This window comes from Corvus kubaryi, unplaced genomic scaffold (genome assembly GCF_017639235.1).
Source record: "Corvus kubaryi isolate FWS band 111438036 unplaced genomic scaffold, C.kubaryi_AGA036_p1.0 split1-131, whole genome shotgun sequence".
NCBI classification, from domain to species: Eukaryota; Metazoa; Chordata; class Aves; order Passeriformes; family Corvidae; genus Corvus; species Corvus kubaryi.
This window is the reverse complement of record NW_024582073.1, coordinates 7,226,284-7,249,452: the sequence shown is the minus strand read 5'-3', so window position 1 is coordinate 7,249,452 and position 23,169 is coordinate 7,226,284. Positions and strand designations below refer to the sequence as shown.

At 39.9% G+C, this 23,169-nt stretch overlaps 1 protein-coding gene across 2 annotated transcripts in view; it reads right to left on the bottom strand.

Moving 5' to 3' along the window:
• KCTD8 (potassium channel tetramerization domain containing 8) overlaps positions 1–23,097 on the bottom strand; it is a 156,287-nt gene extending 133,190 nt beyond the window's left edge. For both annotated transcript variants that reach the window (XM_042053562.1, XM_042053561.1), the window contains exon 1: positions 22,188–23,097. In XM_042053562.1, coding sequence (XP_041909496.1) covers positions 22,188–23,031 — 844 coding nt within the window. In that variant the 5' untranslated portion in view covers positions 23,032–23,097. The remainder of the gene's footprint in view (positions 1–22,187) is intronic.
• Between the last annotated feature and the right edge of the window lie 72 nt (positions 23,098–23,169).

The window sequence follows — 23,169 nt, the reverse complement described above, 5'->3', positions numbered from 1 at the left end:
CACCACCCCAGGTTACCCACTGTATCTAAATGACAGAAATGGACAAGTGGGGAACTGCACAGCCAATGCCAACATTCACCATCCCAAACTGTAACAAGCTTCCAAAGGAAGAAAAGGAATAATTTTAATAGTGGTAACCAAATTCCACAGGACCAGCCATTTTGGATATTTAAATTAAAATGCCAGATCTGTTTTTGCCTTCTGTCTCTATACACTGCTGTGATAATTTCAGCTAAATATCCTGTGTCTTTTGTTGTTGACTTCTTAAGAAATAGCATGATTGAATATGATGTTCCCTTCCCCGTCAGACAACTCCTCTTGAATTTTAATGCTTCATGATTCTCTTGTCATCTTTGTAGAGAAGCATATTTTCCACAAACACTCACTTCAATATAAAATTTCACAAAGCTAAAATGACAATGAGGCAATGCTAAAATTACACACCTAAAACTGGAAAACCAAGCCCACAGGATACAGTACGAGTAACAGAAATAGCCAATGGATATTTAATTTTTAGGATAGCTTTTAAAATTATTTTAAGAGAATAACTTTCAAGTTGAGTAAAATTGGCCATCTTCCCTTTAATTTCTTAGAAACTTTTTAAAATATAAGAAAACTCACTACATAATGATGTAGCAATATTAGCACAGATATTATTACATTTCTGTTTTGTAAGTTATTGCCTCTAACAGTGGGAAGGACATCTACCTCAGTACCTTTGCTCTTATCATTAGACACTACACTTACATAAATTCTGGTGAATTTCTGAAATGAGGCAGAAAGTTTAAAAACTGCAAAAAAACAACAAAAAAAACCGGACTAAAATAGAGATTCCAACATCTTATTAGCTGTTATTTAATCATTTGCCTATTTTTCGTATGTGCATCTGTCTTAAAAAATAAAAATGCATAAAGCTTTATTACTTGTGCACTGCAAGGCCAGCCACAATTTAACACATGCACCAACCTTTGAGTAGTATGTCATGTCAATCCTCAGGTCTTCAATTAAGAAAGTGACACAACTGCTCTACATCTGAAGTAAACAGGCATTTGCTAAATAACCAAAAGACCCCTACACATAGATTTCAATAGTAGCCACAGCACTCATGGGAAACTGGAGGGCCAAATACTTGCCTTGATGTAGCTGGTGCAGGCATCTGCCTGTACAGCAGGAAAACATTCACCAGAGAGCTGGGTTGGTGGGAACTTGGACATCCCAAGGCATCTTGCTGCCCATAAACTCCCTTTTAAATTTTTTAGAAAAGTGGCTACATCCAATGAGAAACTGTCCTTATCCATCAGCGAGGGACCTGCACAAGCTGCCAACCAAGTGTACTGACTAAGAACAACCTAGGGCAGTTGAAATGACAGCTTGAAAACTGCTAGTCTGGCTATTGTTGTAGATCCCCTAGCAGAACAGTCACAGAGCTGCAGACTATAGCAGAAGTTTTGCACTTCTGCATTTGCATCTGAACCTTCTCTCTAGCAAACAACTCAGTTTTTTTAGCTGGACTGAGGATTTGTATCTACAGCAGCCAACAAGAGTAGTAAATGGTTTTGAGTATGTTGCAGAATTTTACTCATAAATCAGTAAATTAAGAAAGCATAAACAGTGAAATTACATAATTCAGCCCCTATTAAAACAAAAACAACAAACTATGAATTGAAATAAAAAGAAGGAAGCATAGCTTTCTATAAAGAAAATACCAATCTCTTGTTTCTATTGTGCCACCCAAAGAACTTGCATTTAGTTACAACAGCGTGTAACTAAGGAAGTAACAGTTAAGGAATAGGAAGTAACAGTTAAGGAATGCCAACAAGGGAACTAGCTGTTTTCCATATGCATGGCATGATGGAAATGAGAAAAAAAAGACAATTAAGAAACAACCAAAGCTGATGTCTTCTAAAGGTTTTAACTTTGCTATAAATGAAATAAAATGTGATAGAGTGGACTCAATGCGAAAATCCCACATGAGTACACAGTCTTCAACTGCTGGTAGAACAATGTATTCCAGTTAGAAGAAATTGTATGAGGAAACAGATTTTTTAATTAACAGAAACAAAACCACCAAAATGTACACAAAAAAACCCCAAATGTAAAAGAAAAACAGCATCACAATGGAAAGCATAATGAATTAATGTATAAACCTCTGAAGAGGAGTATGACCAACGTGATCCAGCAATGCACATTCACAGCCCAGAAAGCCAACCTGATTCTGAGCTGCATCAAAAGCAGCATGGTCAGCAGACTGAGGGAGGAGACTCTCCCCTCCTACTCTGCCCTTGTGAGACACCACCTGGAACACTGCATCCAGCACTGGGGTCCTCAGCATGAGAAGGATGTGGGCCTCTGTGAGAGACTCGAAGAGATTATTGGCTCAAAACATTTCAGGTGTGTGCATGTGTCCATGTCTGTGTCTGTGTGAGGGAAAGGAGCAGGTTAGGCCTTGCCTTTGCTGAGGCAAAGTCCTACTCTACACCCCCCTTCCCTAGCCTGTATCCCAACCCAGCAGTGGCTGCCAATCACTGGCCCAGCAAGGCAATGCTCCACTCCCCACCTCTGGAGCCCCTAACCCAGCTTGTAAGTGGCCAGATGACCAGAAGTCCCACCTGGGGGTGGGGCACAGGAAAGCCAAATGGTATTTAATGCAGGACATGCGGTAAGTACATCTTGACCCTTCCTCCTCTTGGAATTTCTATCAGCTGAACACCACTGGAACCAGCAGTAGTAGTAATGTTTGTTCTTTTTTGTATCTTTTCTGTCTTTCTTCTTCTAAATTGTTCTTCTCAGTATTTTGAGTAACATTTTGAGAAACTTAAAGTCAGATGGGCATGGAGTTTGCTAAGTTGAATGGGCTAATCTAATGCTCTGTGGAATGTTTTAAGCTGGTTGAATGTTGGTCAAAAGACTCTGATTTTCTAAGTTTCCAGTAAAGGGTTTTTTTTGTTGTTGTTTTGACCTCTTGAGAATATCCTGTTGGTGTTTCTCCCATGAGTCTAACTCAAGAGTACTTAAAGAAAAGTAAGCCCTTTTAAGTGTCTCATCAAGTGAGGTTTTAGTGGCCTTACTGCCTGTTGGAACAATCCCAGAACCAAGTTGGTCACAGGGCTGGAGCACCTCTCCTGGGAGGACAGGCTGAGAAAGTTGGGGTTGTTCAGCCTGGAGAAGAGAAGGCTCCAGGGAGAACCTTCTAGCACTTCAAGCAGGAAAGCTGGAGAGGGACTTTCTACAAGAACATGTAGTGATAGGACTGGGGGGAATGGCTTTAAACTAAAAGAGGGAGATACTGAGGAGAATTTTTTCACTGTGTGGATGGTGAGGCACTGGAACAGGCTGCCCAGAGAAGCTGTGGATGCCCCACCACTGGAGGTGTTCAAGACCAGACTGGATGGGACTTAGAGCAATCTGGTCTAGTGAAAGGTGTCCCTGCCCATTAAGGTCACTTTCAATGCAAATTGTTCTGTGATGGCAAGAGAAGAAAAGAAGCCGTATATATCCAAGTAAGGGAGAGGAGGCAAAATCAGGAAGACAGTGGAGTACTTAATGAGTATTTTGCAAGAATATCTGACAAGAAAAGCCATTCAAGATTGAATTTATGATTAAGATGCTTTTCCAAAGTACAGTGAGTCAGAAGGATATCTTCCAGGCAATGGTTGGAGTAATTCAAGTGCAAGCTACAGAACTTGACCAAGAGGATGGCATAAAAGCTGCAATGAGGAGTGCTAACATTAACTTGGCAAGAGCGGCAGCTCTCTTGTCCCTGTGGTGAAGTTACATTTTTAGAATCAGGAGGCCAACAAAATAGTGGGGAGGGGAAGCAGCAGTACAAACCCATAAGCAGCACTAGCTAAAGGTAACACCTTGAATGTTTACCTTGTGAACGCTAGATTATCAAAACTGGACAGACTTGGCATTTTGTTTGGGTGTGTTTTTCAGGAACACAGCCAGAGTAAAGCCAAGAAAACAATCTAGAAGAGCACAATGGTTTTTTTAGGGAATAGAAGTTTGAATTAGAGGTGTTTACATTTAACAAACAAGGGTAATCCTTATGCTTACAAAATCCAATTCTTGAAGACAAACCTCCTGCTCTCAATTAAATCATCTATATGAGTAAAGAAAAATCATTTGGGTGGTTTGAAGTACCCTGGCATTCATTTGTTCTTCAGATTCAATCAGAACACATGAGCAAGATAAGAATCTTCTATTATAGTGAACTTCTCTCAGGTTGCATGAACAAAAAAAAAAGAGGGTTCCTCTAGTTTTGCAAAGTGCTGGGCATGGCTGATTAAAAAAAGGGAAAATGGCTACAGGTATCCAGTAAGCCTCCCTATCTCTGAATACTCTCTATAATCCAGTCTGGAAAACTGCATGCTCTGCAACACTGAAACTCCTTGTACCAAGGGAAAATGATGTTTTTACCATCTATCAACAGATGAAAGAGAACCAAACCACAACCGAACACAAAAACAATCAACAAGTAACATCCCCAAGTTCAAATTTCTGTGCAATACTGTCCATATAAATAACTTTTTCTCAAATAACTCTGTGTCATTCTTTCCATTGATGTGAAGAAGCATAATTGGAAGGCAAGTTTCCATTTTATGAAAATCTCTAAGGGAAGATATTTATATTCAAGTTCAGAAAGAAAAAAAATTAGTGTTGCAAAATGAATAGGTACATCCCTTGACAATCTGACCTGGCAATTAGAAAACTCATCTCGGAGGTGGGAAGTCTGCACTCAATTATTTGTTCTCTCTGATTTAAAGAACTGGCAACTTCTACCTCCCACATAACTGCCCCAAGACTGAGGCTCCTTTTCCAGCACTGAATTCCAACTTAGAACCATTTGTTGCTTCCCCTAACTAGTAAGGACTTGTCTAAGCAGTACTATCAAATATAATTTGAATTGCATTTTAATAGTAAGCCATCTGCATCTTCTTCTCTGGCAGAGTTATGTAATAAATTATAAAGGACTATCACTTGCTGTGACATGCAAAAAATGACAGCAAATAGCAGCATATTTTGAAAAAATACTCTGTTTCTGTGAATGCTGCAGTAGAAGACAGATAAACATCTATTTGGCCTGCCTTCCTTCCAGCAGTATTAATGAAATTTCAGCTGCTATGGCAGATCCAGTAAAAAAGTAAGGGAAAATTTGTTTTCCTGTATTTCAATTTGGTTTTATCCAGCTCATTCAGGAGGGATGTAGCAAAAAATAAAACTGAATAAATAAGGAAGAAGCTGCATGCAGTGAGGTCCCAGGAGACACCAAGTTAAGTTAAATTTTCTTTAAGAAAATGTATTCATGGCAGTATGCTTCCCAGCCTCAAGACAGAGCCTTACAGATTCTTAAATGTTGAACTCCAATGGAAAAAGTGAAGGTATTGCATCAAATTTACATTTGTGAAGTATAAGTTGGACTGAAACTTGAAATCATCTTATTTTTGAACAAACCACACAATGAGAATACTCTTGATAAATTGTACGAAGAGAAAATGTCTTTGACGACTCTTGACTTTCTGATTTTTTGGGGTTTTTTCCAGGTGCTTTTATACCTTCTTTCTTTCAGCTATTTCTCATACAGTCAATCAATCTTATGTCAGGTCTCTTTCTTTTTTTCCCTACTATTACTTGTACTTTAAGGTATTTAATTTCTCCCAATAATGACATGTCTATTTCTTTCATCTTCACTGCAGAATCAATTGGTATTTATTGTTATAAAAACTCCTGTCTCTTCCTTTCAGAGGATTAACTGAAGGTTTTCTTTCAAGAAGGTTGAAAATATGAACAACAGAGACACCTGCTTGTTTTAATAACCCTCTGTTTACAAGGACCTCATCCAGAAATATTGAACATTGTTTCCTAATTTTAAGTTGAACTCGAACTACAAACTTCCAGCTTTTAGCTTTCACCTATTACTGCCACATTTACTCCTCCAGAGCCCATTTGTTTCTAATCATGGTCTCCCCTCAGTCCTCATTCCACAGACCTTTTAGTTAAAATACTTCAAGTCAGCAAACTTCCAGTCTTTCAACTCACATGCAATCCAGGATTGCTTCCCAGCTCATAGGTGGATGTATGAGCCCCAGCTGTATTCCAGCACTAAACCAGCAATATCTAAGTGCACCCCAGCACCTCCCAGCTCTCCAGCACTTGGTTTTCTTGGAAAGAGAAGGAAGCTGTGTTTTCTCTCACTGACTTCTCAGTATAGACAACATATGGCTCAAAACTGTGAGGCAATCTGCTCAGAGTCTGGCTGCACTCTCAGCTCTAACTCAATACAGCTTTTCACTTGAAGTTTCTATGAATGCAGTTCCTTGGGGACAGCACTGAAAGACAGCCCCAGTTCATCTCACATCCAGCCAATGCAAGCCTGGTTCAATCAGCTTGAATAGACTTCCATTTGTACAAAGAAAAAGGGGAAAAAAAAGCATTTTTCTTTGCCCATCCATATGTGGCTCATCAAAATCCAGTCTCCCACCTGCAATTCTTTAAGCTATGTATGTAGAAGGAAACATGAAACAGAAGGATTTCCCCCCCCCCGCCCCCCGGATAAGTTAAATCAATTCCCCTGTCATGCACTAGTGCTAAGGCACTGCCATCTAGTGTGGAAAATCAATATAACAAAGAAAGGAAAAAAACCAGATAAAGAGCATTTACAAAAAGGCAGATGAAATTCTATTGGCTTCCATCAATTTTGAATACCCACACATGATATTCACAAAATTCATCATTTCACTTTACGGAAAATCACATAATCCCTCCCTTTTAAGGAAAACCCCTGACCTGATAGGCTGCAATGGATTCCATTAGATGGTTCTGTGTCATGTCAGACAAACCCAGCAGAGCCCTTAGTCCCAGTAGCCTCATTTGGTGTAACTCTGTGAAACTAAAGTTCTACAGTATTTAGTGGTAGGAATCTCTTGGTAAAAAAGAGCTTTTTCTTAATGGCCACATATTTTACTGCAAATTTACAGTTTCAAGACTTGATCCTCTAAATCACATTATATGGAAATCATTGCAACATGGCAATCTGCAAGACCAGAAAATCAGAAATTTCTGGATTTTGCCCCTTTGTGTACTAGCTGAAGATTTTCTCTTGCCTTCCAAACATTCCTGTCCATGCAGCCCCAGTTTCCTCTGTTTTGTGTCCTGTGAAATTACCTACAATTGTTCAGTGAACATGCAAAGGATTTGACCTGTTTCACTCGGACCAGCTTTGTACAGATGAAGTTAAGTACACACGACATGAGCCAATGGAGCATAGATAGGATAAATTTGCAAAAGTTGCAGAGCCTTCATAAAGACCAGTGATTATATACACCTATGTATTATTTAATATTTCTACAACTTGTTGTTATCTCTATATTACCACTGTGATGATCAAGAATTTTAAACACTTGAGTTAACACTATTGTCTACTTCTTTCCAGAACTGTAGCAAGACGGTTTTATGTTTGGCTGGTGCAGATCTTCTGTATCATCCTGAACAAAACCCTCTTTAGAATACAAGCTCTATCAATGACTGAAAGTTCACACAACACAAGTTTGTATAAAATAATTTAGGAATTCTTTCATATAGCAAGCCATACAGCAAAACAGACATTGCAACACTAAAAACATTCTAATACTCACCACGGATCAAGGAGGTATTAATTTAACTTTTGTAAAATCTACAAATTGACAACAATTACATATCATATGCCAATGTGATTCTGAGCTATACTGGTAACACCTTCTATTTCATGCAGGTTGTAAAAAGAAATAAGGTATCCTGCCAATTATTCAGCCTGTCAATAACATTATATAATAACATATATAACATTATACTTTCCACAAAGAACTTAGTTATATGTCTCCTAAGCCCCCATAATATAACTTAGTTACAATATTTAGCCAGGATATCACAATCTAGTGGTCTTTTCTTTAAATATTTAAACTGTTACATACAGAGAGATTTATATGTGATGCATAGATTTAAGATTGATATCTTAGATTTAAGAAAATATCTGGGAATACTTTATTGCTGCATTACTATCATAGTTCCAATGTTAGTCTACAAGTAAGGGTGGAAAGAGGGCACTAAAAAGATAGTGAAACTTAGCACAGTACACACTAGGCTACTGATTCACATGATCATGTATAAGTTTCAGACTTTAACTTTAGAAATATAAAGCAGTTATCTGGTGCTCAAGATTGTGATGAAAAGTTTGTAGCTCATGATGCAGACATAAGCAAATGTAAGAGACTAATTAAAAGATGAAAGATGAACCTGAGAAGTCCTGAAGTAATGAGGCTGCCCATGAAAATCCCTGAGGGAGCAAGCTCCACAAGCCACTGCTTAGAGGCCACTGCAGCAATCAGGAAGAGGAGAAGAGACACACTGAAACCCTGTGGCTGCTGTTCCTCAGCATCCCTTCGTCGCCTCTCTAGGGAAGCCATCTCCACCAAGCAAAACACAGCCAAGCCAAAGAGCTTTAAATATCGTGTCACCTAAGTTTTGACTTATATTTAATGTGGACATAGAGGGACGGACTAGCTGATGCCATCAAGACATCCAAATGTTCTCTAAGTGGATGTAGGTGAGCTCGTAACAAGGGCATCTGTACCAATCTGCCCAATCCCTCCATCAAAATAAATAGTGATGGCAATACACTGTACCTTAACAACATATGTCCCACCTAGAAGAATAACTTTTGAGAAGGAAACATATTACTAGGCATAACTGACACAATTTCATTCATATTAAAGTGTTTGACAACCTACAACTGACAAAAGAACTCACTTAAGATCTTTTTATTATGCTGCTTCTCTATGACCATGTATCTGTATTTATCTATGAGGTGTCAGTCAAAGCAAGCAATACTTCTGTTTTAGTTTGTTGACATAAGGGAATTTTTAACAGCACAAAGAACCTCCAGCTACATCACTTCACCAATCTCTTCAGTAATGGGGGAAAAGGAAGAGGAATATCCAACATTTTTTTTTTATAATCCTAGTTACTAGTGCCTCATGTTCTATTCTTACATTAAAATTTCAAGAAGGAAAAAATTCAAACTGTTGAAATATTCTAATAATTTACTAGCTTGTATTCATGCTATGCATCCATTCAGCAATGCATTTCTAACAAGTAACTCTATTGTTCATATTTCCTTTATTTTTTTTTTTTTTTAAGTTTTCCAGGCTACCAAAATAATCCTCTTCAGCATTTTTGCAGTTGCTACATAAACTGATTCAAGCTATGCTAGGGGACAAATACAGAGGCTGAAAAACAGCAGCAAAAAATATGTCACAATAAGGGGACTCAACACTGATTAAAACCATCAAAATGGAGAGAAACCCAAAGAAATCCAAGGCAGTCTGTCACCTTTGTGAGAGATAGCACCAGAATCCCTCTGAAGAATGACAATAAAAATGATTAAAGGTTTAAACAGTGGTGATTTGCTAAATTTTTGAGAGTCCTTTCTTCAAGCAATGTGTGACCAACAACCACAGTGCTATTCAACATGCAGTTTGATGATTTTTTTCAGGTACTTTCTTAACTGTGGCCTAATTAACATTCTGTGGTTTTGAATTTGGGCCAGAAGATCCTATAAGAAACTTTATCCTGAAGCAATTGTTTCCATTCTGATAGGACACACAGATGTAAGTGAAAAGACAACATAAAGCTAAAGCTTTGAAGTTTTTGACTTTGAGAATAATCAGAATTTATAGCTTTCTAGCATCTACTTAATTGACCTGCTGCAGTTCACTTCTCCTTTCCTGAGAAGTGTTTTCAAATAGCCAATGCCAATGTAAATCACATCAGAGAAGAGAACCACGGGATAACTTAGGAGTAGTCCAACCTCCTGCTCAAAAGCACGGTCACTGAAGCACCCACACTTAGCAGGGCTTGATCCAGACAAGTCCTGAAAGCCTCAAAGGATGCAACATGCACAGCATCACTGCACAGCCTGTTCCAACACCTGACTGCCATGATGGAGGAAACGTTTTGCCATTTATCAAGGAACTTTTAAGTCTATTAAGAAGCTTGAAAGCTGAGTGTTATGTGCCTACCACATGTAACATTTAACACTCTTAATTTCCTGATCCACAGTCTAAAACCATATACCTTTTTGTAGAGAAATTATGGCAACATGCTCTGGACCAGCAGGAATTATCTCGTAATTTGCAACACTCGTGCTATATGACTGCTTGATAATAGAGTAAATAACTTTTACTAGTATTGCTTTCACTGTTACAAACTGACTTAATTAAGCAAATTAATGAATGAGAGCTAACCATTGCTAGAAATCAAGGTGAACTTTGGTAAATGTCAATTTCTGGATTGCTATACCTACGCTATAACCACAGGATAAGGAAGGAAAGAAATAAGTGAGGTTTATTGCCAGTCACAGAGGTGATAAGAAAAACTAAATTTTCCAAACCAGCCGTCTAAATTCAAATTTGTCTATCCCTGCTGCTTGCCTAGTTCTCAAAGTGCAGATGGAAATTTTCAGTGAACTTGACTGGATTTTCTGAAAATACATTCAAGATTGAAAGCATTGATTTGGAGGTCATTTTAGTCTCATATTATTCTCAAAAGTGATTCATTATATGGTTCATTAAAAAGGTTAACTATTTTTGCTAGTAATCTCACTATGATGACAAAGGATAATCCTGATTCCAAAATCATGTACTAAAATATCTTCAAAAAACAAAGGATATCTTCTCAAAGTTCAGAATATTTTTACTGTGTTCAGAAAATGCAGCTAAGCAACCACCCCAGGTTCCTTCATACCTTTAAGTCTTGCATACATCATTAATATTAATTATAAATGAAACATTTTGCCATAGTCTAAAAAGCAAATAATTTTTTCCATGTTTTTTTTATCCCAGGTTATCAATTTCTTATAACAGCTGCTTTTGTCCTTCCATAGTTTGCAGACAAATAAAGAATATTTAGATTAACTATATTAAGTTTGAGGTTACTATAGGATTTAAGCTGCTTCAGCAGCATGGTTGCAGGAACAGAAACAGTGTGCCATACCACTGCATAAATATTAGTTAGATGCAACACTGGTCTTACTGGTGCCTTTGACCAAGAACCCTTTGGTTTTCCTGCATAAAAAATAACTCAATGAGTTATTTCTTGTGTGTTTTCCACTATAACAAGTTTTTGAAATTGTGTAATACCCCACCCCGACTCACTGCTCTGGCACTGAAGCAGACCTGTGATTATGGTGCCTGGCCAGAGGTCCTTGGAGGATGCAGCTCTTGGCTTATTTGCTGGTATTCACAGAGTGCAGACATGGCCCCCAGGGACACCCCCAGGGCTGCATGAGCCCTGACAGACCCACTGGGTTTCCCCAACCCGCCCAGAAGCCATTCCAGATGTCCCACTTGGGATGGCAGACGCCTAGGCACAGACACTTTCCAGTTCCCCATGGCCTTACACCCACCTTGCCAAGCCCACCCAAAAGCACCATGAGCCCCACACATGCTTTTGGCAAAGGTGACCAGTGTTCAGCCTTGCTCCTAAGTCCATGTCAGACCCCTCAAATCAGAAAAGCAAAACCATCTTCTGAAGATATGGACTTGCACAGGCCATGCAGCTTTTATTCATGGCATCCCTAGAAATGGGATTTAGGAAGGAAATGCTGCCAGAAGACAGTCACTGGGGATCTGATTAGACAGACAGCATTTAACCTAATCTCCTCTGCCACAAGCACATTCTGCTTCCTGTAATCAAATGTGATCACAGATGCAATTACTTAGGGGCATAATTCCACCAATTTAGACACCAAACTACTTCAGCTACAGGTGGAAAAATAAATACTGAAAGTAGAGGAATAAAAATGTGAGTGTTGTTATGACTAGAGGCTGAAATACTAGACAGCTAAAAGTCATATGAAGACATAAACTTAGCAGGTTATGAGGTAAAACTTCAAAAATTCCAATAATCTTTGAATATCTAAATAAGCATTTCTGAAAAGTTCGTCCCTTCTATCCTAAAGAATTACAGGGTTATTTTGAAGCCAAAGGATATCATTATCTGCTACTCCGTATGTTTTGTGGGGTACAAAACCACAGAGACTGTGTCTATCTCTGTCTATAAGATTTGGAGAGGTTATATTCATTTCCTGCATCCCCAGAAACAAATTGACAGTGTGAAGATGAGAAATTTATGTTTGCAAGCTATGACAACATTAAGATAGGGGAACAAGCACAGCTTTCTGAGGGATTGGTAACAGAGAAAATTAAAGTCTGTGGGTCCTGGGAAAGTAAAAATTCCAAGCAGGATTGCTAATTACAGTGGTCTTAGCTCCATTCCTTAAAGAGTTTTGTTTCACTCTTTAAATATGATAAGGCTTAACTACACATACAGATTCTGAAAATTCCTGCTCCAAAGAAGGGGTACTTCAAATGGGTAAGTCAGGCAGAAAGGCAGGTGTGGGATTTGATGCCAAAATTCTGAAATCAAAAGAGGACAAAAACAACCTTGCTTTAACAACAGTCACATTCTATCTTGCATCATAAATAGCTAAATTATTTTGTTCTTGCTTTTTTCTCCCTGAAGTCCATGTGGCTTCAGCAATATTGATCACACTTCTATAAAGCTGTGTAATGGTATTTTTAGAAGGACAGAATGAGTGATATTTTTATTACCAAACACTAGAAAGAGACAAAAATAGATGGAAAGGCAAGAGTAGCCATGCCTCTGCTTTGTTTCAGATCTGCTCAAAAGCCACAGCAGGCATTAACAACAGAAATAGTAACAGCTGTCTGAAAAGGACAATACTGAGAAGTGACTGCCTATAAAAGGGTGACTGTGAGAAGAAAGGGAAAGAAAATGTGTTCACTAAGAAAAACTAGCAAAAAGTGTTGTTTAGTTTTAATCTTTCTCTACTGTATTATCTACACATTACACTGATTAAATTGTTGGCACTCAATTTTACTGATATATTTTATCTGCCTTCCAGCCCTTCTGTAGTTGATTTTCATATTATTTTGTATTCATGAGTTTCAATGAGAATGAAAAAGCTTGGAATAAGAACGAGAGTGTTAAAGAATAACACTTCTGTATACACAAAATGAACATTTGTCATTGCTGTCATAGTTTTGCAGGTATGGTGGTTTTAAAGATGATTTGAGTAACAAAAGAGGGGGAATCTAATTTAATTAAACTGTTAGTAAGAGGTTATGAAGGTAACCCTTTTGCAGAAAAATTATTTGTGTAATCATGAATATATGCAATTCTGGGCCTTTTTGCTCCTATCATTAAATAAAATGAGTTTCACAGATCCCTGTGACATATATAAAATATTCACTGATACAAAGCTTTTGGAATGATAGTACACTTTTAATAACTTCTGTGGAATACAGTGACAGAGTTGTAATCCTTAAAAGAACCTCTATACATCTACACTCAATAAAATATAGAACAATTTCACTATTAACTTAAGTTGCAGGAGAATGTTTACAACAAAATGTGACAGGAGTCCCTGAGCACTAACACTTCTCTCTTTGGGAATATTTGTTAATACTAAAGAGTAAAACCCAGCAAGGATGAAAGAGAAAAGATACAAATGCATCTGAAGGTTATTGTTGTTTGCTTATCTAAAAAATAAAATATACTGACTGATTTAGTTTCTGAATAATATCTTTCTGCTAATGTAAAGAGAACATCTCTGCAAATATTAAATACAATACAACTGAATGTATGCTAGGGGAAAACTTGGAATATTTACTTTCATTTGTAAAAGTCAATGATGATGTTGATTTTTCCCCTCAGTTTCCCAGCCCACACCTTCTACCCCTGAAGAGGTGCACAGAATACCTATTTCAGTGCACTGGTTGCCACATGTAGTTGCACTTGTAATTGAATTGTTGCCTCTGGACTGAGTTATTCACAGCATTTTTTTAAAAAAGTGTTGTACCATTCCCTTCAAAAGAAGGTACTATTATTTTTTATTCTACAAGCTGTTCTAGTTTTCTTTATTTGCTAAGTGCATGTCATTGGGACAGCAAACAGGTCAGGTACAGGGTATGTGACTGGAGCAGTACAAAGCCAACCCAGAGGCAGTGGCAGTCCCCAGAGGCAGCAGCTCCTGTCTCTGCACCTCTTTTGCTCAGAGCCTCTGCTACAGGGTTCAGGCATATTGGGAACAATGAGAAAGGGCACAACTACATTTTGACCTAGCTACTCTCAGCTGCAAGATATTGATGAAGGAATCATTGCACCAGCGGTAACTGAGAGCAGTCTTCACACTGCTTAAGGCCAGGCAGACCTCATAGCACAAAGAATGGGCAAACACTGTGTACCATATCTTTGAAGCCATATCTCCTCTTTTGTGCAACTCTGGGAAAGACAAGATATAAGTAATTTCACAAAGAAATAATATTTGAACAAAAGTTTTTAAAGCATTGTATTCAATGCTTGTTGCTAGAAACGTGAAGCTCATTAACACCACTGTGGTTTTTACTGGTGAAGTTCCCAAAATATTTAGAGATGTGATGATATGAATGGCGTTGCACCTTGCAGCAAGATGCACTCTTTGTCTTCTGAAGCTACACTGTCAAAATGTAACAAACATGACAAGTTTAGCTACTACAATCTGATAAAATGCAACCAAAATAGATGGCATTAGTTTCTAAAGTTGCCATAAAAATTACAACTCATCACTGCTTAACTCTTGACAGGATTTTGTGTATTAAAAACAGTTATGAAACCAAATAACCACTCATGTAGTTTGAATTTCACTTTTATGTGAGGGACTAGCACAAGACTATTTGTTGCTTCAGTCCCACTGAAGTTGCAATTTTGAATGGAACTTGATTCTGAGTTTCACACACTGTTAGTCCTTATATACATGATTAGTCCCATTTAGGTCAAAGAAAACAAAAGAAAAAGGAATTAATTCACTGAATATTCTTGAATTTATGTGAGGTAAAAGCTAAATTTGCAATGGCCATTATTGGCTTAAAAATAAAAAATAAAAATAATACATTTGATTTTAAATGAAAGTACTTCATCTCTGCTGATAATATTTTACACATAGCACTTTTTTCTCCTAACGTTTATTCAATATATGAGTTTTAAGTAGAGTATAAATTACTTCTTCTGAAAAAGAACATGCAGTTTGATCAAGCTGGAGTGAACAACCTCCCCAGGAAATCCATCATGAAGCATTTGATTTGCTAAAGCAAAATGAAATTTGCCTAGTAATTTTTTTTAAGAATTTTCCACTGGACTTCCAGTGGCTCAGTTTATAAAAGAGCTATGATTTGACTGGCATTAGTACTCCACATGCTTTAAGAAATAAAGGTCTTGTAAGGAGAAATGAAAGAAAATCATCCTTAGATATGAAAATAACATCAGTTTGTTGGGTTAGGATCTTAGCTGGTATTGTGCCTCCAACTTTCTTCAATCATAGTCAAATAACCACCAACCAAATAACCAGTCTGGAGTGTGAAAAAGCCGTGCAAACATGACCCTGGCCAGCTTAACTCTGTTACAGACTTCTTACATGACTCTAGCAGTAAAGTACTCCAAAACTGGAGACAGAAAATCTGAAGAAAAATCTGAGAGCAAATGCAGAGCAGAGCTGCGCCGTTCGCCTCTCCTGCAGTGTGTGACACCCAGGATCTGCCGAGTTGCTGAGACAATGTAGGGCAATGCTGAGCTGGCTGCAAGCTCCACTAAGCACCACAGCAGCCTCGAGCTGCTCAGGACCCCAGCGGGGCGAGATGGATGCACACCACCCTGTGCACTTTCCTTCTCGACCCATCTGGGTATTCAGAGCTTGCCCTTAAACTGGGAACACACCAGAAGATGACTGATTGCTTCTGGCCGCGTTGCCCAGGCCATGCTGGTGTTCAGGTGGACCAGGAAGAGCCTCTCCTGTGCCTCTTCTCTCCTCGCACCCACAGAATCTTGCTTTTGACCTCCAAGAGAACTGCCTGAGGAGTTTTTTCTGGAGACCTGTGTTAAAATGTGGAACTATGGCAGGAAATGGGATAATGTGACAATCAATAAACTCCCTCTTGGTGCAAATCTTTGTGAATTTTTGTTTGCCACACAAATTCTCACCAGAGTATAATGAATGTGGTATTTGCAACAAAGGAGAAGACCAGCCATAGTGAAATACCAGCCATATCATAGTGAGAGAGCAAACATATTGCAAAATGTTTTATTAGCAGTAATATTTTAATTTTAAATCATCTGCCTGGAACAATATTCAAAGGAAAGCTTTTGTATGCATAACTTCTGTGCTTGAACAGTGGATAACTAGAATTTCATGTTGACACTAAAGAAAAAATAAAATATGATTTGCTCATCTTACTGTGGAAAAATAAACATTTCCCTGCAACTACTGTCATAAATCCTTGAAAATCTATGAAATGATCTGACACCAAGGAGCGGTTTTCCTGCAAAATACTACAGATCCAGCAAAGTCAGCTTTTCTAACACTGTCACTTTTTTCCCCAAGTAATCCACAAGAAGTACCAATCTGGGATAGTATCAAAACCAATGTGTTTCCATTTCCTGACATCAGAAATAAGAGCTGCTTCCATCAATTCTTATTCCTTATCTGGCATTGATCCTAGTATATAATATCCAGGATACTTGATTTTCTTAGTTAATCTCTGATTATATTTTTAAAATCCCACACAAAATTTTTAACACTCAGCTCTAAATATTAAAAAGGCTCCACAATACTTAAAAATATGATTTTACTGTAGTAAGACCAGAAACTGGAGACAATTGATAGAATGTGATCACAAATCATTGTATTGAGTTATGCTTATTTTGATTGAAGTGTAAAAAAATCAAGAGGTTCCTGGCATAGTTTTTCACTGCAGCAGTGTCTTAATACCATCTTTAGAGGAATGCAGGTTATTTTCATTATTTATTAAAAAGTCAAATTTTTTCAAAGTTCTTTTTAATCTCATATTTTAAAATAATCCTGAAATAAAGTCTATTGGTTGAAATGATGACTAACATCAGAATACCAGTTTCAATAGACTGGATTATCACATGTTATATCAAGTGGCAGCATAAGAATAATAGTCTCATATTAGTAATTATGACTGCACACTTTGGTTCGTCCCTTTGCATTCAGGAACATATATTTTGGAAGAATGACAAGATAAAGATCAGTCTATTATTTATTTATTTTTAAGCTGCATTAAGAGTTGAGCTGGAATCATAAGAAAGAATATCCTAAAGTTCTGCATCAGTTTTCCAAAGCCAAAGGACTGCCAACAAAATATCTCTTTAAAGGGCTTTGCTCAATAGTCCTGTCAGAAACAACATTTCTAGATTGTGATACTGTTAGAAGTCTGAAGCTTTTCTACACAGTGCTTGTGATACTGATTTAATCCTTCACATCATCCTGCCCCACCTGTACTCTTTGAGGCACTAGTTCAGGTTCAAAGTAAATTGTCCAAATTTATCTCCATGTGTCATGGAGAAGTAATACCCTTCTCTTTTTTATCTTGGTCTCCTTTTTCTCCTCAATGTCTTACATATATTTAATCCAGATTAAAAAATATAGCACAAATACACTCCACATATTAAAAACTCTACGAAAGATGCAGCCAGTCATGGAGAACAGCTTGACACGGTCACAGTAACCACTTGCAGGATGGCTCTCACACCACTCTACCCGCGAAAGAGCAGATTAGGGTTATCTGCTGACCCCCCAACCCCTCACTATCCCAGTAGGATACTGAACTGGATTTGGCACTTACAGAGCAACTAACACCTCAAAGTATTTTACATGCAGTGACACAAACAATGTTGGTTAGGTTTCATTGTTGTTGTTGGGTGGGGTTTTTTGGGGGGGTTGCTGGTATCATTTTGTTTGAGTTTGGGGTTTTGTTTTGTCAAAATACCATATTGTCTCCTAAAACTTCATTGCTTCCAACTGCTTATTCCCCATCTGATTACAAAATTATTATCACTTGATTATGACAATTTCCACAGCATCCAATGTAATCTCAGAGTGCTGTGATTTCAAGTGGAAAATAAGCACCATAAATCCATGCTAATGTCACCTGTGACAAAACAAAAACAAGAGAAAAGGAAAACAGAAACTGTCATAGGTGAAACAGGAGTGTCAACATAAGAAAGCACGTCAAGTTTTCAGGAAATATTACTGTATTCTTCTTATAATAAAGATGTCAGTTCAGCACAGTAAGCTTTCAGTTGAGCACAATACTCTCAACACCCCTAAGTCACATTGCATAGCAGATGTTAAATGTAAAATCCATTAGGACCAATTAGATTCTACAGAAGAAAAAAACTAGTGATAGCATGCACAGGCAGTCTTGCATTACACAACAGTACTGAGAGATACCATGAACCACCAAAAAAAAAATCCCCCAAAAAACATTAAACATGTAAATTTCACCCTTTTCTCTCCAAGACGTCAGCTAACAGAAGACATGTTACAGTGCTTGCAGCCACAGGAAGAAGCAAGGTCTCCTGTCTCCAGTTAAAAGGAACTTTTGTGAAGGCCATAACCTATTGCATATCAACAGGTAATTAATTAATCCTCTATGGCAGTGAGAAACTAAGCAGCAGAGGAGTTTGAGCATCCTTCCCAAATTGCAAACGCATTTCATGTTACACTAACCAAGTCATCCTCGTGTACTAAGGTGAGAGTGTTAATAGCATGGAGCCAAAAAAAAAAAAACAAAAACAAAAACAAAAAGAAAAAAGTTTGTGGTACTCTCTGATAGAGCCTTTTCATTACCACATAGAAGTTTACTCCTTTAACTGACCATTAAGAGACAGAGACAGGATTTTTAATGGACATGTGTAACAAGTCTATGAGCACTTTTCAGGACTAAGCCACCAGTGCAAGGTACAGGCTAAATTCTGGCCATGTACTAACTGTGTAGACAAATTAATCTGTCATTGCATACATGATAGCTCAATAGCCCTACTGGGGGCAGAGAACTTAATATTTCTTTTATAGGATGTATACATACTAAGAAGGAAAGTCTGGTTTTGTATTTGTCATGACACGTTGCCAAAGGCTGAAGCATTATTTCCTGGTAAGCAGTTTCAAACAACCTCTGGTTCTCCAATCAGAATTAGTCTGCAACAACTCATCCATCCCTAGATATTAAGCAGCTCATAAATGAGTTAAATACGTATGCAGTATTCCAGGTGAATTTGATCTTCCAGAATGTTTAAGAATATAAAGTAATTTACAATTTTTTAGAAAAGTGATAATCATTTCAACTCAAAAAACCTACCAGATTTTGAAAGATTCTAGAAACAGACCTGAAATATATTTCACAAGCCACAGATTAACCTTTGTCTTTCTTTAGTAGGTCCTGGGGAGAAACTCATTCAACTACTTATGACCTAAGAAAATGGACAGAATGAATATATCCTCATGTATGTTTCCAATCATTTTCCTATCTACCATTACTAGGAAACAGAATTGTCCACAGTCCTCAGGAGAAACGGTGAAAAAGAAGTTTATGTGACTGCTATGGATTTTAATACAGTTGCTGTTGGTTGCAGATGCTCATGCTGTGAATAACAAATGCAAATGCAGGTATAGTTTTTTCCAGTGGGATATAAAACTAGGTTTCTTCTTTGCCAGCACCAAATTAAGTCTCAGGCACTGTCCAAAACTGGAATAGGCTCCCTAAAGTCTTTTGTCTTGATATTTTTTTGCCTGTAAGACACAGTGCTGGGTTGGACATGAGCTCTTGAAATCAGCAACTTCCCATCTAAAACTGCTTCCTTTTTGGGGTTCATGGGACATTTGGCAAGGAATAAATTGAAAAGCAACTGCTCTTTTCTTTGTGTATTAAGCTCTGCTTGTGAGCAAGGAAGGAACACGGCCCTTGCTAATGCTGTTGGAGAGCCTACAACCACCAGCCCTGATCCCTCTTCCCACTCCTGGTGCAGAGCATTAAGGCTTTGAAGGTTTGCTCTCCCTTTGCTGGATTCTTGTGCAGCTGTCAGGCAAGGCAACAGCACACACACAATCTATCCAGGGCATATCATAATTATTATTATAACAAAGTGTTATTTTATCAACAGTCTCCATCAATTGGACATCTAGTCAGACTAAAAAAAAGACAACAAAAAAACTAAAGCATTTACTTCAGGCACTGTTTCACATGTTTCTGCTCCCATTTCAGTGATTTCTTAAGTGTTGTTTCCATCTTGCTATATTTCAGAGAAATGTATCTGATCATACAACGATGTATAAAGTCATTATATGAAAAGGTTTCTAAATGCATAACAAGCAACCAAAATGAAAATATGCTTAACATGTTTTCAGCCTACTTTTATCTTAGCCATTGTTTTGCATTCAGAAGTAAAACAAAACAAAACCTCACCCAAAAAATTAAGCAAAACCATAAATTTTAGTTAACTGTATCAATTTAAATAATTAACTAACTGTTTTACTTTTCACAACATCAGAAGCTTGAAGACTAAAAACCAAAACAAAAATCATGACATACAACATCCAGTTCCTCCCTGGCATTATTCCACATAAATCAGTGGTATTACACTGGGGATTAATTTACAACACTGATGTGAATTAGAGGACTGTTCTATACAGCAACCTCATCACAACATACACACAAAAAAATAACCAAAACATTATGAGCATCACAAATGCACAGAAAAAATTACGCACTTTCAAATCTATTTCTAAGCAAACAGTACATACTATTTCAATAAGGAATTTTTACTATTTAGAAAATAATTATGCTAAATTTTCTGAGAAAGAAGGTTTCATAATTATGTAAAATACTTGATAGAATTCCATCCAGGAGAATGTGAAGCTCCTCTAGAGCTCAGTTTCCACATATCCTATTGAAATATGACCAGTGATAAGTTATGCAATGAATCTTCAAACACTGTTTTAATCCAGTTTCAAAGATTGATCTGAGTACTCAAGTCTGCTCAGCAAAGGGCAGTCACCATCTATACAATACACATCAATGTAAACTAATGAATTTCTCCTCCCAATAGAAAACCATTCATCTTTCCCTCCTCTATTAAATACTGTGCCTAAGTTCAGTTTTGCTGGGCAAACAGGTTGCTTCTGTTGAGCTGCCTCACTAGTGAAGTTAGTTAGAGGCTGCATCTCCCACCTCATCACAGAGGCAGGCAGATGCTCTGCCAGTTCATCCCTTCTTTGCTCAGGGAGCTCGAGACCGCACAGAGGCAGGAGAAGAAAGAAGTGAATACAGAACACCTCTCTCTTCCAGCGGCTCGCTCGACTCTCAAACACATCTGTAATGTTTAAGGCTGCCTCTGCCTTTCAAAGACAAATCTCTGCCAGGGGATGGTGTTCTCCATCCAGCTGCGGTTTCATGACCCGAACCCGGTGCTCAGCCAGTGCCCTACATAGCACTAAATACTTTGCCAGATTGAAACTCATTCGTCATCGCTCGGTTTTCCTATCTGCGAGTGACCCGAAACCTTTAAGGCTACCCACAGCCGACCAGTGAAGTTGCTTAGGAGCTGTGTACTGGCTACGGAGTGGTTTATTTTCCCTTTTCCAATTTTCGTCTGCCTTGGAGCCAGACTCTTTCTTGCTCCTTGGGAAGTTGGCTGTGCCCTCGCTGCCCCTTCCCTCACGGGGACCGTGCCCAGGCGCAGTGCGCTCACTTGAAGGAAACGCAGCGATAAAATATTAAAGCCCTTCCTTGCTCGGGGATCTCTGCGCCGCCTCGCTAGCGGGGAGCACCGCGACCCTCCGCGCCGGAGCCGGAGCCGCGCCCGCCCCGCACCGCGCACCGCGCCCGCCCAGCGGGGCAGGGACACCCCCCGGGACCGTAGCCCCCCGATCCGTAACCAGCGACACTTTCCCCGGGACACCCCGACACATGGGGGCTGGCTCTCCCCTCGGCACTGAAAGGCGGGAGCAGCCCAGGCTGCCCCACGGAGTGTGTGTGGGGAAATACTCCCACGCCGAGCTCCGGACGGGGCATTTTAGGCAGTCCTGTCCCTCCCCCACAACGCGCAAAATGAAATTTGAACTATGGCGGTGCCAGAGCGGAGTGAGGGGAAAGGGGGCAGCCCCCAACTCTCTCCAGCTACATGTTGCTTTGGGACAGCAAGGGCTGAGGGTTGCGGCTGTACTTAAGGGTACACCGCCATGCACCCGCCGGGGACGGGGACGAGGGGGACGACACCGGGGCGCGGGCAGCACTTACTGAAGAAGATGTATTCGGTGTAGCTGCTCCAGATCTTGTCCTCCCTGTACTGATTGATGAAGGCGGCGGTGCCGGTGGAGTTGCAAGCCACCATGTGGAAGCCCGCCTCGGAGAGCCGGTCGAAGGCTTGTTCCAGGTAGGTGAATTTGAGGTAAAAGCGGGAGGTGTACTTCTCGGGGGGCCGGTCGGGGTCACGGCTCTCGTTGAGGGTCTCTCCGAAGACCTCCTTGGCCAGGGCGATCCTACCGCACACCATGATGCGGGCGACGCGGCGGAACTTGGCGTCCGCCTGGTTGTCCCGCACCGTGGTGTAGGAGCCGCGGTAGCCCACGGTGAGGAAGCCCGAGCGCTTGTCCAGCGCCGCCCGCTGAAGCCGGTCGCTGCTGCCCTGCGAGTTGCTATCCTCCAGGTCGCTCTGGCAGCCCTCGTCGTTGAGCGAGCTCTGCTTGGTGACCTTGGGCGACAGCAGCTTCACCAGGTCGCCCAGCTGGAAGTACTCGGCCTCCCGCAGGAGCCGTTCCTTCTCGGGGAAGTGCTCGGGCAGCGCCAGCTGCTTGTCCCGCAGGTAATCCAGCACGTACCTGAAGAGGAAGCCGTCGCGGTCGATGAAGAAGCGAGCCCGGCTGTCCCTGGGCAGCTGCCGGGCCGCTGCCGGGCCGCCCCGGCACGGGGAGAACATGGTGGCCAGCGTGCTGTCCGGGACGCTGAGCAGCGTGGAGTGCCTCGTCACGTACACCTGGCCCCCCACATTCAGCTCCACCACCTCGGGGAACGGCGAGCCCGACGGCCCCGATACCATATCGCTGATGGGCAGGATGCTGCCGCCCGCCTCCTTCAAAGCCATGGCTGCGAGCGGGCGGCCGCGAAGGAGGGTCTCCCTCCTAAAAAAGCCGGCCTCCCTCCACCCCTCCTTCCCTCCCTCCCTCCCTCCTCCCCCTCCTCCCCCTCCTCCTCCTCCTCCCCCTCCCTTTTGCTTCAGCCC